At 41.0% G+C, this 17,546-nt stretch overlaps 1 protein-coding gene across 2 annotated transcripts; it reads right to left on the minus strand.

Annotated features, from left to right (window-relative positions):
• Window positions 1–8,508: 8,508 nt before the first annotated feature.
• On the minus strand, window positions 8,509–17,348 carry insig1 (insulin induced gene 1). Of its 2 annotated transcripts, XM_084566782.1 has the most exons (7): window positions 17,283–17,348; window positions 16,756–17,116; window positions 16,324–16,671; window positions 14,675–14,799; window positions 14,257–14,423; window positions 13,531–13,630; window positions 8,510–11,280 (listed from the first exon to the last, which is right to left on the minus strand). In XM_084566782.1, exons 2-7 carry the CDS (start codon window positions 16,805–16,807, stop codon window positions 11,251–11,253), a joined length of 822 nt encoding a protein of 273 aa, XP_084422908.1. In that variant the 5' UTR covers window positions 16,808–17,116; window positions 17,283–17,348; the 3' UTR covers window positions 8,510–11,250. The 2 variants fall into 2 exon arrangements, with proteins under 2 accessions (XP_084422909.1, XP_084422908.1); XM_084566783.1 differs by lacking the exon at window positions 17,283–17,348 and having other exon boundaries at window positions 8,509–11,280; window positions 16,756–16,813.
• Window positions 17,349–17,546: the final 198 nt, after the last annotated feature.

Here is a 17,546-nt window from a genome sequence, read left to right on the forward strand (position 1 = left end):
CTTATTATCATGCTTTGCTTTTGGCATGGGTACACTGCGTTGGTCTGTATCAGCTATTTGGTCGCTTTAATGATGCCACTACATATTATTTACAATACTTTCTGTCCCCTTTTTTTGATTTGAACAGATCCCAATGTAATTTTAAATGGAAGTTTTAATAATGAGTGCTCATCCTACTCCCTTGTCTGCCCGGCTCTGGGCCTGCTGTCCAGACGCGCTGAAATGCGCAAACTAATAAACAGTAATAGCCTACGCTTTGTTTTGCCTTTAGTATTATCTAATACTACAGAAATATATGTGTAGTAAGGGTGGGATTATAACGCACACTATATTTTATTGTGTATGATGACTTTATGACCTGCGCTTGTATTTAGACAGCACATGGTCCAGTGTTCAAACGGCCATGCGGCCACAGAAAGCTGCTTCTGCAAAGCCAAATCTTAACAACAGTTTCCGTGACGGGTCAGAAGCCTCGTCTACAGTCATTTCCCACCTTGAACACGAATGCACTTTCCATATGATTTACCATAATTTGCTTCAGCACAGTGTTCTCCAAACAGCCGCCATCAGGCCAAGCGTTAAAGCACTAATCAAAGATGTGAAGTTTTATAAATAAAATGGAGTCACCCAGACCTCAGTTACTCTCCTTATTTTCACTATTTTAAAAGTGTACATTGAGGGAACCGCCTTATTTTTAAACACAGGCTGGATAAAACAGTTATTTCTTAGGATTATATTCTGTTCTTGTTCATGGAAGCGGGGGAATATTGATTTTCGTACATGTCATGTCTGTCAGGTTCTGCTAAATAAGTAAATGCTTCCGTTTTCTTCTCTCCTTTCTCGTGTTTGTTTGAGAAAAATCACTGGAGCATCTCCTGCATTTACAGGAAAGGGTTAATACTCACTGTATTTGAATGCATATTCTATTTCATATTCACTTATAGCTCTGGAACCCCTCCCTTCTCCTCACGCACGCACACATATATACGCAGCCCTCCTGCTGGTACAATCAATCGCATGCATTGTGCGCATGTGCCCTGTCCTTGAGTTCCTATAACCTATTTTTTTTTTTTTTTCCTCTGTATTTTTCTGGGTAGGATTGTCTTATACGTCACCAGCGCTCAGTACTATGGAGTACTACAAAAGGTGACGCGCAGAAGGAGGATTTGTGAATGGACGCCGTGATGTGTGCCAGCTCACAGATCAGAGGGCGGTGGGACCTCTGCAGATGCACCCTGCGCGCCCCCTCCATCCCACCACCCCTCCCTCCAGATGAATGGGGGTCTAGATATCAGCTCTGTCACCATTGCAGGGGTCGGACCAAATCCTCGGGCTTCCTGTGCCTTTCAAAACCTGAAAGCCCGTCTCTCCTATTTGATGATCCTGTATGATTTTTTTGTTGTGCTTTTGTGGGCCTGGAAGCTCGCTGCCCCCTGTTTTTCATCCCGGGTCAGCCAAGAGCATGGCAGCCGAATTAGAAAAGATCAGAAGCGGGCCTAATTGCGTGTAGTAGAGAATGCAGAAAGTCAATCAGTTTAGGACGAATCCAAAATAAATGTTAAAGTCACGATTAGGGAGTTACACCTGTTTACAATGCTCTATTGTCTCCCTGGTATTTTCCATAAACGATCGGTTTGACAAAGATAGCAGAGCAGGGAACAGGTGCATTTAGATTAAATAAGTGATTATTTCTTGTTTGTTCTTTGCACCTTGCATTAAGATTTCTCTTCTTCAGCGTAATATACAAACTGCTTAGTATACGCTGATTTTGCTGCATTTTCCTGACCAGTCGATATAGTGTAGTGTTTTTTTTTTGTTTGTTTTTTTTTTTTTTCCCAAAATGGGATGCAAAACGTTAGCTTTTTATTTTTTTAACTAAAACTTGCTGTGAGGTGCAGCTTCTCAAAATCTGTTTTTCTTATTATTTGCACTGGAAAATCGTCTTCCAGATAGGAACACAACCCCTCCTCCACTATTTATTCATCATGCACAGCGCTATGGAAGACGTCTATACATATATATATATATATATATATATATATATATATATATATTTCTTTTTATGTGGTTTGAATGTGTTTACAGAGAAATCCTCTGGAGTCGCCACTTGCGGACTTTGGGGCTGCCGAATCTTCTGGTTTCAGCCCTTTATGGGTTTTAATAACTCTTAATCCGTCTGATCGGTCTGGCGTAGATAAGTCTCATTTGAATTGGGATTGTTCTTAAGGAGCGGCTCGTATTTCTCCACAGAAGTCTCAAACAGAGCTTAGTACAAACAACTGCACCACCCTGAGCGCAATTACGACCTGAGCTAAATTAGACGAATCCTAATTGAATGCAGCTGAGTTCCCATCAGCAAACTGTAATACTTTACTAATGTGAGGGAAAAGAGCCGCTTGATAGTTTCTGATTATTATTATTATTATTTAACGTTTTATTTAACGAGAATTTATTTGTTGTAACTCTTACAGACGTGTAGCAGAACTCCAGTAATCATTTGCGTAAATGTATTAAGGAAAACTAAGTGGAAAAAGTTGCTGTAGCTACGGTGTGTTGGATGCACTCACAGGAAGCTTATTAAAAATAAAACTCACGAAAAATATATTTTACACTGTGAAAAGTTTGTCCAGACAGTCTGGCATTGGACAGTGTTGCTCTAACTATGTGGCTCGAGTAGTCCACATGGTCCATTTCGCAACGTTTAAAAACAAATTTCAAATCGAAATCCACGCGAGAACAAAATAACAAGCCAGTCACCTTTCGCTAAAAATAAATAACTGCATACAAACTACACGAAGGCGGTTTAAAAGTTGCAATGGAAACCTAACTCCAACAACAAAACAGAAGCCCCGCTTTACCCCACCATTTCCACCCTGATACATGAGCAAATTCCTGCTCAGCATGCAATTTTAAATCGTCGCCCTCCTCATTCCTTTTATTTTAAAATAAATCAGAGACACTGCTGCAGAATCAGAGAGTGGGTCTGCGTTTAACTGTGACTTTGATGCCAAATTAATGGACTTAAAGGGTTAAAAAGAAAAATCTGATTTTAGAGGGGAAACACACACAAAAGGGGTCACACACAAGTCACGTTTAACCGTAAAAAAAAAAAAAAAAAAAATCCTCTTCTTGACCAACATGGTTTTTATAGAATTGCACTTCCTTGTGTCAAAGTAAACGCGTAAAAGTTATTCAAAGTCCACGTTTCTTTAATTAGACCCAGGGATTTTTTTTCTTCTCAGACACTTTAAAAGCATCTAAAGCCCCCGTCTATACTCTTGTAGGTATATAAAGCGTACAGTTATCTGCGTGAAGCTCAACTGGTGTCAGGTCCACACTCTTCTCCACCTACTGTAGTTCTGCAGTTGGTCCGCGGGACTTTTCACATGTCGGGACGTCTTACTCCTGACAGCAAAGAATGAACTGCACGTGGTGGCTATATCTGTAAGGTTAATGGGTTTACATTCCCTGTCATACAGAACAAATAGGCTATCGGGGATGCATGGGGGGGGGGGGGCACTTATGAATGACCTCAAAGAAAAGCCAGTGTAGTGTAAAAAGCGCCAAAAGCGGCAGCGGTGCGTCGCAGTTCACCTGATGTTCAGTGACCCCCATTCGCCTCAGCTCGGTGGCCCTTAAAGTCTTTGGGTCCTTGATGGTCACGCAGGATGCCTTACGGGGTTTGGATTGTCTGCATGCTTCGTGCACCTGTGCTTACGCGAAGAAGACGGGAACAAGTGGGAGAGAGACAGGTGGAAAACACTTGCTGCGCAATTTGTTGTCCGAGAGCAGGTTTGCGCACACGCAGTTAGATTTGCGCATGGCAGCGTTCACGAAACAAGATTTTTTAGATCATCCTGCAAATCAAAAGGCGAAAGAAGTTTGTTTCCACTATATCTCTGCAAGTGTCTTCCCAATAATTGAATTTAGATTGTCTGTGGCCAGTTTGAATTTTAACTGTCTGGAAATGCCACACATTTAATGGATGTTAAAAAAAAATCGAGCACTACCATGAAGTTTTTTTTTTCTTTCTTTCCCTTTTCAGATCTGAGTTCAACCTAAATGAGAGAAACAATTTGTGTTATGTCTCTGTGTCCAGCTTGCAACTTTAATTATAGTGGAAGGAGGTCAGTCATAAGTGGCCATTCGACCCCTCTCCTTGTGTGGCATCGCGCCCTTTGCCGTTAAACTCGCCAAAATAGTGCTAGACTCCCCTGAAAGCGCCATGTGCGACAGAGTCCCTTTCACCCCTTGTGCACCTGAGTTGTTCTTACCCCCCAGTAGCGGATATGTTGAGAATTTGTCACCTATCGCTCATACGGGGTTTGACACAGGACATTTTAGGCGCAGTAACTTTCCCAGATGGCTTTAGCCTGCCAAGATATGTGCAGTTCTCAGCAACGACAGCCTGCAACCCCGTTGCTAGAAAAAATGCCTAGGCCTACTAATGAACACTAATTAAAACATGACAAACATCGACCTTTAGTGCATCCTAAGTAGGACTGCAAGCATAATTTACATTCATATTAAGTCTCCGTTTTTTGACAACATTCAAGTAGGTGACATATATATTATAGGTGACCTATAAGGCTGTTTTAGTTTAGCTGCAGATCAGTGTTATTTCAGTGATGTAGAGCATAAAGCAACAGTGTAAGAGTTCTTGATTTTCAGGAGGCACAAAATGACTAAATCGATGCTTTTCATATTTAAAGTATGCTTCATTTAAAGCCCAACACTCCAAATAGAGTTAATCTTCTTCAATCTTGAATCCAGATTTTATTATTTGTTAGGAAGCAAAGGAATGAGCATAGATATTGACCCGTGGTGTAAATTTTTACTCTACTCTCAGTTTGTGAGTACAGAAATGCAGAATTGTTGCCTTTGCAATGGAAATGCTCACCTTGATTTATTCCATTACCTTTTATTCAGCTGCTGTGATTATTCTTACTACCCAGGTCGATTTACAGAGTCTGATCTGGGCTGTAAGATGCGCTGTGTGTGTTTAATTTACACCGGGAAGGATTTGTTTGGATGGCATGCATAATGTGGCATCACCTGAGGTTTATGCTGTCATTTTATTATTGTCCTGCGGAGGAAGAAGAGGAATCAACAGGAATGGCACACAAGGCTGAGCATGCTGACTGAGCTGATAAATCCCACATGACATGAACTGTTGTTTACACTTTTAAACACCATTCTGTGTCAGTCTGTGTAATGCGTTTTTATGTTTATGCTTTTTTTTGTGATTTATTTATTATTACTTTTTTTTTGATTTTCCTCTGATTTAACTTAGAGCTCTGGAGGAATGACCAACAAAAAAAAAAGTGGGAATCACAAATGAGTAAATGGAGAAGAGGTGTGGCGGGATCATTTCACCCTCAGACAGGAATACGCAGAGAAGCCAGAGAGCAGCCTGAGACTGCCATTTGAATGGGATCTGAGAGGTAATTTGAGCTAAAATGGAGTCCACTTCTGAGCCACTCACTCAGCCCCCCATGGCATCCACTGTAATTCATTATTCCTGGCCAGCACTGGGAGAGGCAATGAGTGAGGGCAGAGGACAGGAGTGGACCCCGCTCTGGTGTAATGAAGACTCAGTAGACCTAAACGACTCACACACACTTGCACGCACACACACACACACACACCCACAATCTTTCATTATATATCACAGAGAGCGGGACATTAATGCCACTGAAGACCTTTTGGCAGAGAAATAAAAGTGCGCAATGATTTTCTCCACACTCAATCCATTTCATTGACCTTTTCGAGCATGCATGTGACTCTGGGCGCTCACTGCAGAGTGAAATAAATATTCCAACAATAGTATTCCTGCCATTGTTGTATAAATAAACTGTCTTTCTGAATTTCAAAACTGTATGTTCATAGTGGGTTTTGGGAAAATTAGATTTTAAATTTGTGACATCTTTTTTTTTTCATATGCAATATTCATTTATAGGGTATGTATCTGACTGCATAGACACAAAGATTTTCTTTTCTTGGATTTTCCTTTGATTAGTTAAATCTCTTCTGTGTTTATTTCTATAGGTTTTCATAAAAGTACTTGCTTCAGAAGGTTAAACGTTACAGCACTGTAAGATCAGGCCCCTCAAGACATTTCTGTTCCTTGTCCCTCCACTAGGGGTCCATAGATGTCCAGACAAGCTAAGAGGATAAATACTGTCATCTGGTGGCAACAAAAGCCATCACTACAGCATTGTGAGCCTGTGCCACACTGCATGGCTTACTTCTCCAGAATGTATGTATTTGAATACCTTCACGTTCTTCTTCTTCTTCTTCTTCTCATATTTTCTCACTGCCGTAAGGAACCTCGACACTCGTTTAGTTTTCAACATAAACACTAGCTGTGAGCAACAAACATCAGAAGAGCCACAGAGACGGAGCATGAATGAAGTCAAGCACTCTATATGTAATTAAGTCTGAGAGGTCTTAAATGTTTGTGACAGGCAGAGGGAGATGATAGGAAGTTTGCCACTGAGATGTGTGCTCAGAGGGCAGCAGGCCACCAGCATTTGGTTAGAAAATTCTGCTGATGGAGCAGTCCTGCGTTCTTGTTAACACGGAAGTAGTGACTGATATTGTTGTTTTACGTGGTCAGATCTTACTTCAGTGTGTAAGCAGCTTTTCCCTGTTGTAGGTCAAGGTGGATCGAGGCTTTAAGGAGTTTCATTCAGTTTGGGTTTGAGCCACACATAAAGTGTCACAAGATAAATCTGAAGGCTCTTAAGCTAACTACTGGGGTAGGAAAGGAGAAGGAGAAAGAAGTTGTGCTACAAAAATATATATCATAATATATATTGTACCTTTTTATGAGCCTTGAACAGTTGCTTATATTTATATTCATATGAAAGAAGTGGCAAACGGGTATCTATAAGGTTAAGAACCACTGGTTTAATCATGTTTTAATGCAACATTGTAATGTGACAAGTATTTGACAAGTACTTAAATCCAGCATAAACACAGTGTAGTAAAAAGTACAATATTTTCCCAAAACGTTGGACCATAAAATGGACATATTCACAGTTAACTTTCCAAAACTGCAAACTGTTAAAGATTAAAAGCAATTAGTGTACGAAGATTTCGTCTAGTATTGCATATTTAAGCATTTTCTCAGCGTAAATGTGAGCAGCATCTTTCTTTCCCGTGAAAAAGTAGTTTTGCAGATAGCCCCGCATCACATGAATTTCTTAAGTTAGACCTTGACTTATTATGGATTCTTAAAAATGTTTTGCCTCGTATCCAAAAGGCCTCTTTAGTTACCCAGAACTTTAAATGAGGGTAAACTACTACACTCACTATGCCATGCCGGTACTAGTTACTTTATCATTTTGTGGTATCTAATTATCTATATAACACTGCCAGTGCACATTAAATTCAAATATGCTACATCTACTAAGGTATATTTTACTGGATTATCAAAAAAAAAGCTTTTTTGCAGGTTAACTCATCATATGTGGCTAATCGTTATTGATTCCTTTCTTGTATTGCCTAGAATTTATTTTTTTTACTTGCTGTATCCTGCTTACCTTCTAACTTTTCCCCCTGTGATCAATAAAATCTGATATTACATTTTCTCGTATACCATGATCTGGATCACTGACAATGCTCCACTAAACGGACATAATTTCTCGCTTGTTTCAAAACAGACAATTGTTTAAGACATTTAACAACTACCTTATTTGAGTTGTTAAATGTTCTTTGTATTCATGTTTTCTGTCAGCTGACACGCCGCATCAAATTAGAGGACGAAATACAGGAAATTTCAAAGGTGCTGCCAAGAGATGAAAACAGTCTGCAGGAGTGAACCTATAGATGGCGCAGATCGATAGATCAGATGGGCCCTGGCTTGTCTTATTGCCTAGAGGGAAGGATGGCGGGAGCAAAGGGAAGAGAGAGAGAGAGGGAGAAGGAGAGAGAGAGGGGGCGCTTTTGGCAATGAGGAGGTTGCTCTAATGGAGTCTTTCAGTTTGCTGTGGCTGGAAATGAAAGGAGGTTGAAGCCTGGCCAATTACTCTGCCTGAGAAGAGTAGGAGACAGGGAGAGGAGGGAAAGAGAAGAGGTGGCGTGTGGCGCTGGATCGTTGCCCCATCAGGGACATGCAGGAAAAAAATACATAAGATAGGAGCACAACAGATACATAGATGTGCAGAGAGCCTCCCAGAATGAGGGGTTGATTTAGAATAGCCCACAGATATTGGCCCCACTCCCAGAAATTTCCCCCCCAGTGCAAAAGGTTAACTGTCAGTCCCCCGCTAGGTATAAATAGAAGTCTGCCCTCCAGAAAGGCGTGTTCAGAGAGGGGGTAGACAGAGGAAGGAGGGGGCAGTTCCTCATGATCCCTGTGACACACAGAGGAAGGAGGGGTACGTTCAGTGTTGTTTTTCTGGTGGGCTGGTCGGGGAGGGTCTTGCAGAGAACAGGAAAGAGACAGAAGATGCAGCCAAAGACATTATAATGGCTCCGGAGGCCCGGGACAAAAGAGTGTCCTCATCTATTCAACTTGGCCGTGACAGCAGACACAACAAACGCCATCATCAGCGCCCCAGAAAGCTCCATTTCAATTGAGCTGCGGCTGCATTTTGACACCCAAATAAAATCCATTGTTTTACAAAATCTGCTGGGATGTGTAATTAGGCCAGCGGCTAGTAATCGGTTTAATTACGTGTGCTGGTATCGGGCAGTCTTGGTAAGACAGTTAACCAGCACAAGACCAGGACCTGCCCTGTACAGAATATTGGCCATCATTAATACACCTTTGTTCTGTCTACTGTGACAAGTCAAAATGTCTACCATCTCATATCTCAAATAATATTTTTTGTATTAAATCCCGTAATAAAGACCTACATATGAGTAACAACGACACAGGCGCCATTGTCAGATGTTTTATAATTTTATTTTTCACTTAAATCCAGGGTAGCAAAAACGATACACAGCTGAAATATCAGACACACAAAGAAACTCTAAAACATTGAAACAAAGGGTGCTTCACCACCTCAAAAAAAAAATAAAAATAAAATAAAGCTTCCTCTTCAGCTTAACACACCTGAATGCGAGCAGATTCAACCTGAAGTGATCCGCCACAGAAAGTATTTAAAAAAATAAATCGTGTTTCCTTCCATTAAATGCTACTAAATGAGATTTGTACAACAGTTTGACACAATATATATTTTTTTATGCTGTCTCTCTGCTGAGAGTCATTGGTATTGACTAAAGGCATGTAATCTCTGACAAAAGTTCACAAAAAATTATGTTATTGCTTTTTTTTCCGAAGTATCCACACTGCATATACTTACAAGTTATATATATTTTTTAGCCTTTGTCAGAAATAATAAACAAGGAAGAATAATCGGCTCATGTATAGTCTGATTGCACTTAATCCTCTAGACCCCAAACACTAACATACAAATAGTAGGTCTAGTCTGGTAATACCTGTCTGATGACATAGGAAAGCCATTATACATACAAGCAGTAATGTCATTGTGTTTATACATACTGAGAAAACTTAACTGTTATAGTGACAAAAGCACTACATTCTATAATACACAGGCAATCACAGATTGCAAATCTTAAGTAATAATGTCCTGCCTTCTCCTTTCTTCTATGTATGTTCCCAAACTACTGTTGCTGGTTGGAAGTGGGAAAGGTTTACAATCACACACTAAAACATTTGTCTCAATGGGAATTCAAAGGACCATTTTACATTTAGAACCTCATTACAAGGGTAAAAATAATAAGTGTTTTTACTGGTATACTTCAGGTACAATCTCCCAGAACACGGTTGGTGGCTTGTGTTAACTCTGCACATGTGCACATTGCTAACATTGTTTTCAGTCCAGACTAATGCTTTGATGCCGTACTCCTCCCAGCTTTCTTTCGTACTTTGAACAATCCACCCTGTCTGTCTGGAACAGACAAAAATGCCCCCCCTCCCCCCCCAAAAAAAGAAAGCTGTGACTGAGTATGATACTGGAGAGCTAAAGTAGTTTGCATTCAATGCTCCAAATATTTTAAAGCTACAGTGTGGAATGTTCGTCTCCCCCTGCTGGCAGTAAAAGTAATTACACAAACACTGTCAATGTGGTCTCTCAGCGTTCTCCATCAAGGTAAAGCCACCAGACGTAACTCTAGTTTCTTCTGCATACTCCCGGTTGTTGTAGGCTACTCGTCTCCATCACTAAATCTGCTGCCTTCTTCTGCTCTGGCAAACAATCAGTCACCAGATTTAAAACTTCGGTACAAAGAGATCTACCCTGTGCCGATTTCCTTAACCAACACAGTGTGATCTTGTTTGGCTTAAATGCAACGGCCTTCACGTATAGGCAAAAAGTCCCACACTATAGCTTTAACTCTCACTGTATGTCTCATACATCCTCAAAACAGATGGTTAGTAAATGGCACTTCTTACACACTTCCTGTTTGTTTACTTTCTCCAAATTAATATTTTTGGAATCTGCTTTTGTCCCACGAATTACATCCGAAAATCAATACCTGCCTCTTTTCTGCATACTAAACACGTAGCCAGAACCAGCAACCAGTTATCTTAGCTTTTTAAGCTTAAATTAAACAATCTAATGACATGTTCGCTGGTCCTCACTGTTCTCATGTCTTCAAGACCAAAATATCAAACTACTCTTTTCAAAATCCATCATTCGTACCATTTGGTTTGGGATCACTGAAAACCCACAAAATAAATACTTAATTTGGTTTAATTGGGAACATACATCCCCCTCGTGTCACAGCAATTTCACTGAGGCCACTGAATACATTTCTATGTGAGAGTGAAGGCGTGTATTAGCCCACTCAAACAACATTTCCCTTTTGTGATCAAAATATAATCAAGCTAATAATAATAATTAAAAAAAAGACACTATAGTACCCCCTCTCATGTCTTCTCTGCTATGGCCAGGATAGATCCACCGTAAAGCACTCCATAAAATAAAACCAGTCCACTGTTCACTTCAAATAAGAACACAAAAAAGGCAAGCACTGTCCTCCCACTTAGTGTCAAGGAAGCCTTACTGCTAATGGAGCAGGACAGAGTCGGAAGGGGGAGGTTGTTTGGCCGCAAGGAGGCGCAGAGGACATGGCACGTAGATGAGGGGCTTTTCTGACTTGCACTTTGTTTAATAGAACAAAGGATGGAGTCAAAACCACGAGTCCTTTTTCTCCTGTTCGTCGCATCTTAAGTTTGATGCTTTTCCATCTTTCTACTGTCTTGTAGTTTGCAGTTTAGTCCATGTGGAGTTTCTCAACTCCGCCCTGGAGGAATACAAAGAAGGTGTGTGTTAGTAATGTATCAATCAAAAATCCAACTCAAAAACAGACTAGAGACTAGCTAGCGTGCTCTTGTGGGAGTTGGCAAGACTCAACATCCTTATATGAGTCATTCAACATGTGATTCAAAAGTAAGTTTTAGTTTCCTGTAAACTCAAACTGCAGCTGAAACTTTGGACGATAACTTCCTGATTTTTAATTTAGCTGCCATAAAGGAAAAAATGGAGAAATGCTGCTTTTCTTTCAACTCCTCTTTACCCATCACAGAACATTTTAAATGCATTCATGTTCATAGCATGTACAATGGTCTGTTTAGTTGTCAACTCTAATTCGACTAATCAGCCTTTCAGCTTTAGACAAATCTATTAAGTACACGTTCCATTCTGATAAACAGATTGTCTTGCTGTAACTGGCTTGAACCCAAAATAAAAGACCAAAAGCCACCAAATAAACAACGGTTTAGAAAAAGAAACGGTCTTATGTCCCTCCTGATCCTTCTCATAAATGATCCACTGGAGCGAAAGCAAAAAACAAAACAAAACCCTGGCTTCAGACTTGTGCCAGCATTCCTCAGGCCTCATCACAAACAAAAACAACAAGTAGCAAATGACCCTCTGGTCAGCCGAGTCCTGACTGGCTCTGTGTCTCGCCACGACTGTGAAAAACAACAGCTCTTAATCTGCTTTCACGCTTTCACTGAGTCAAACTGAGGCAGTGACGGGACTCTCACTTTACAGACAGAATGAGGTGAGGCTTCTGGGCAAAGCTTAATGAAGACATCAAAGCTGACGTGATGGGATAATTATGAAGGAAGGGGAGGCGTCCAATGCTCTTTGCACAAATTTAAACCTTTTGACAATGTTATCTGCCGCCGCTGCGCTTCGGCTAAATAATTGCAAATAAAGCACGCGTGGTGCTTTTGAAGTGAGTTTAGACAGGGTGCTGAGGCTGATAGGGATAAATGCGGAGGAATATTCTGTGCAAACATAATTCAGTGTTTACCTCTGAATTCTAACTTGGCAAAACAGAAAAGCCTCTGGATCAAGATCAAGAGTATCGTGTGACTGCTTTCGGCTGAAACGTGTAGTCGTGACGCAAATAGTTCAACCGAAAGAGGAAAATGAAGACGCCTTCTCACTGTTTAGATTTCACGTCCAGAACTAATGGTTAAACTGATAAACTCTGCTATGAAATGCATAATAAATATAAATGTCTTCTTTCCTATGCTTATTTAGAAAGGCATAATTTGGTACTACTACGTCTCTTAAATCTAAAAGGATGAATTTTATCCAAGAAAATATCTATAAAGAGCATTCAAGGTTAGAAACGGCTCATAGAAGCAAAACTAATCTTTAATACAGTAACAGAGGTAATTAGCATTAGTATTTAACCTACAGATTATGCCGCATGTGTTTTTCAGTTTCATGGCCATTGCTGTGCAGTGTACAGTACTAAATTTTGTGATTTAAGAACTATGTAATGGAGACAGAGTATATTTTTGCCTACTGCAGGCTGAGATATTTCCTTAAAGCAAGGTGAGGTCAGTGTTATTCCAGGTGTATAGGCTGGCACCTGGTGCAGTATCAGCAACATACAAAAACAGTAATATATCGGTCTGACCCTTTAAAGGGATAGTTTCTCTGAGGTGGAGTTGTGTGGAGCTGCTGGTCAACATGCCCACTGTTAGGAGATAAGAACTGAAGCTTGAGAACTGCGCTCTTTAAAGCAACCAGCCTCCAGTGACAAAAACAGGTGTTTTACTTTGCAGAACACGTGAGTTGCTTGTTTATCACAGTTTCGATCGATTCATTTGTTTGTGCTGTTGTGTGACTTTGGTGTTTCAACACATTGGTTCGAATCCAAACTGACACCGCTCTGACAGCAAAGTCGTTCAGCAGTAGCCCAGCTACTCCTGTGATCTAGCAGGTAAAATTTGTGTTTTTGTCAGTGGAGACTGGTTTGAAGAGGGCGATAAAACAGCTTCCTTTTTTGAAAAGGCCGTCAGACACCAAGCTAAAGCGGTGATAATATTGATAAGAGGCAGTGGGTCTAAGGTTTAAGTGGGTCTTGTTTTACAGAGCAGCAGTACATTTATTGGCTTCCTTGCCGGTACTCCTCTCGGCTTCTCCAAAGTGAACTGTACGCGAAACATTGACTATGGCTAAATACTTAAAAGAAACTTAACTACCCTCACAAGTTAATGGATTACGTATAACAAATGGTTGTTGAGTTTACCATGGCAAGTTGGCGTCCTATGTTGCCAATAGTAACGCCGCCTGAGAAGAATATGCACGGGAGCCAGGAGCGTACATATAAGAAGTCTGGAGATGTGTACCTGGAAAAACAGAGAAAACAAAACCATCTTGTTAAATAATTATTAACTGTATAGAGTGCATGTATTACAAGTCTCATATCAACTTCTACTGTAGCTATAGCTCTGGTTTAGCTGCTCTGTTTTTTTACCCTGAGGGCAGGATGAAAGCATAAGCTCCCCTCCCATTAGATAGCATATAATAATCCCATTACACCATTTTTTACAGTTACATTACAGAATAAGACACAAGCTATAAAAGGCACCCCACAGACAAAATTGGATACAGTAATTATCTTCCTTAATTCCTCTTCCAGTGTTTCAACGTTGTGAACTCAGCATGAGCTGCAGCTACTTTTTCAACCTCTCATCCAGGGCAAGTCACCCATCTCAGCTGCACACTTCTCATGACATGCCACTGATGCAGGTGGCGGGGGGCCGTTAATTGGGCTCCAGGATACGAGGGGGGACTGCCATAGATACGCCTCAGTCCTTTACACGTTTACAGATTTTTTGAAAGCACCTTATCCGTTTCATCCACTCTCGCAGCTATAAGCTATAACAGACTTTTTGTTGCTGGTGTTGTATGAAACAAATTTGCGATGAATTTGCCCTTGACACTGTGCTGCAACAGGAAACTGGTAACTTACTGGTAAACTCCATTGTAGACCAGCAGCTGTGTGATCACCGTAGCAAGGAAGGCAGTGGTGATGCCCAGGCCAAAGCCGCTCCTGGAGCGGTCGAACGTCCACCACAGGCCCAAGGACAAAGCTGCCAGCGTGAGCGAAAGCTGCACGTTGTTGTCAATATCTAGTTTCTGGGTTACAGGACGTTAAGGACAAAACCAAACTGTATGACACTAGCACGTGATTAGTTCTTACTCAAATATTTGTGCAACTGTCTAGCACCAAGTTCATTCTGAACGTCAAAAGGCTAAAGCGGGTCATCGCGCTGCTCTAGGTGGTGTCCAAACATTGTTGGTGAATTTACCTCCTATTTTAACTGCGTCAAAACTAAAAAACAAACAAACAAAAAAAATTGTTAAGTGAGCTCATTGTGAAAGGATACAACACTGGCGTGGTTGATGCCGACGAACACGGCGATGCATCTCATGACGCTGGCCCACTCCCTCTTGAACTTGTGCGGCTCTCCCAAATGGCTGTCGAGGCAGGGATAGAGCAGGCCGACAACAGCTGCCAGAAGGAACAAACAGACCCAAATTACACAAGATAAGCAGAAATTCTGTGAAACGCAGAGAGCAAATCCTGTCATAGAGCTACTGTGAGGGATTATTTGCTGAACGTGCAGTTCCACAATTAGTACACCTACTGCATGCATGCTTAAAATCCGCCCCAAATCCAGATTTCGTGGTTTGCCTCTTAAACTTGTTTTACTGTAGTATCTTTGGAAGTTTTGGAAAATGTTGTCAAGAACACTGACAATACCTTAGCAAAAAAAAGATGTCCATATAAAGTTGCAGGAATTAGATCTTAAACGATCAGACGATTAAATCCAACTAAATTATTGTTTATGTCGCAATTATTCTCCGATTCCAACTTCCTAATTCTGAGGATTCGCTTCTCTTCTTGGTCTATATATTTGAATTAAGGACTTAATAAGTTAACTTAGAGTTACAAACATTAATCATTTATTTAAGGAAAATATATTTTCTGTTTAAACATTTGTCTAATTCCTCATTAAAAATGGTTGTAACCCAGTAAGCAATATCTGAACAGAACTGCGTTGAATTGATTAGTGTGGCAACTGCTAGTATATTAAGGAAAGAATGAATTAAACATTTCCTTGTTTTAACTTTTAAAATCTGAACTCAATGCATTTATTTTTGATTTCTGTAAACTTAATATATCCACCACATTCAGCTCTGGCAAACTCCTAAAATTTCTAGACAAGATAATTGACATTTAATTTGAAAATGAGAGGACCTGAGATCAAAAAACGACACAAGAAACAATAGGTTTCTTTACACTATGTCCTGAGACCTAACTTGTTACATGACACAGTCAACAGGCCGTCAATACATGAAGCTACACCTCTTGTTTTCGTTTTTCCTGTACATAGGAGGAGGATCCGAGCACGGATGCGGATACTTTTTTTTTTTCCTCTCCAGTTTCCTGGTTCCTGGCCTTAAAGACCCCGCCCCCTCAGCTCACCCGTTATGACACCAGCCAATGAGCGTACAGCTCATCTCGTATCCGGCTGTTGCGACCAATCAGAGCGCAAATATCTCTGCCATCTGTACCTAGTCTGTTTTTTTTTTTTTTTTTGATAACTGACTGCCACATAAAACAGTAAACACTTATACAATAGCCAAGAAAAACAAATACAAACCATGATTCATTATCACCTGATCATACACTACTTGGTGAAGGAGGCGACTGTAATTAAGTGTTGCGATTTTGCCGTGTATGGTTTCATTTTAGACTATTTCACTACTTACTGGCACAAACACAACTTACAAAGACGGTTTTCCAACTTATACCAGCTATAAATGAATAATAAATTCATATTAACTGTTTATCTGATTATCCAGTTTCCTTTTCTCTTTATAAGGAGAAGCTGCTTCACTCTTAACCCCTCCCCTCTCTACATTCCTTTGTCCACAATTTAGCACCAAACTCCTGAAAACTTGTGTCAAACTGCTCTGCAGAACTATTTCTGACACATTAGCTACTCAACATTTTTAATAGTCCACTCACCGGCTCCTGTGCCGCAGCAAGGCGGGATCCACCAGGCAGATGAGAACAAAGTTGTCATCACCTCCTCGGGAAACAGGGTGACATTTCTTTGTATCTGCAGCAAGTTGAGGACCAGGGCGAGGAACACCCCGACCGTGAAGAGGACCAGACCCCGACGGATCAGGTTGGCGGTGCGGACGTCGTGCAGCGAGCCGTAGGCATTGCTGAGCACCGAGGTGATGATGGACATCATTTCTTCAGCTTTGGATGCCAACCAGTTTGCTCCAGATAAAGAGTGCTTAGTTTCAGCCTTAGATGAACAAGAGCAGCTCCAGCAGTGGTCCTCCAGTCTGGGCATTTGGCACTTTTCTGCAGAAGGAAACATGATGGTGAGGACTATGATTCTGTCAAGTTAAAGTGTAGTGAGATAGGGTTGTGATTCTTGGTCCTTACCTTGATCCCCAGGCAGTGTCTGATCCAAACAGAAACCTCCACTCCTGTTCATTCGCGCCTCTGCAGATGATTCAGTCAGTCCCTCCCTCGTTGTTTTTCTTGCTCTTTTCGACAAGGACTTCAATCACGTTGTTTGTTCACATCGTCGTTAGCATAAGCACACAGAAAGGGGGAAAACACACACACAGTGTGCTGCTCATTCCACCGCTCAGAGCTCATACCAGGGACAAGCGCTTCCGCTGCAGAAAACAATCACAGCTGTGTCGGGTGAGAATCGGCAGCCAATCAGAGCGCGGCGGCTGATATGACGTGACGCCACCCCACCGCCTCCTCGTCCGGGACAGACGCACAAACCAGAGAGCTGAAGTGAAAGTGGAAACAGAGAACTACTTTAAATGTCAGGAGAGCATGAGTAACTCTTGGCACGAAGACTATAATATAACATAAAGACATAAAGGGAATAGAACTATATTAATTTTGAATATACATCTGTATAAATATTTTTCTTATTATTAAAATGTGTTTACCAGTCAAAAATGTTCCTAGGATAGAAGCTAAAAATTGAAAGGCCTAAAGAAAATCAACAATAATCCACCTTCCGTTGTAGCTAGTCCAGCAGACTACACCTCCACAAACTAATGCCCTCCCCCTTTATACAGGCAGCTTTTGGGAAATGGGGTTAGTGGCACAACCTTTTTTTCTGACGTTGGCAGAGTAAGAAAAACAGTTGTTGCACTTTTGGTCAGTTGAAAGGAGGTGTGGCTTGGAAGGAGGCTCGGGTAGGCATGTAG

This window comes from Chelon labrosus (assembly GCF_963514085.1).
Source record: "Chelon labrosus genome assembly, chromosome: 18".
Taxonomy (NCBI): domain Eukaryota; kingdom Metazoa; phylum Chordata; class Actinopteri; order Mugiliformes; family Mugilidae; genus Chelon; species Chelon labrosus.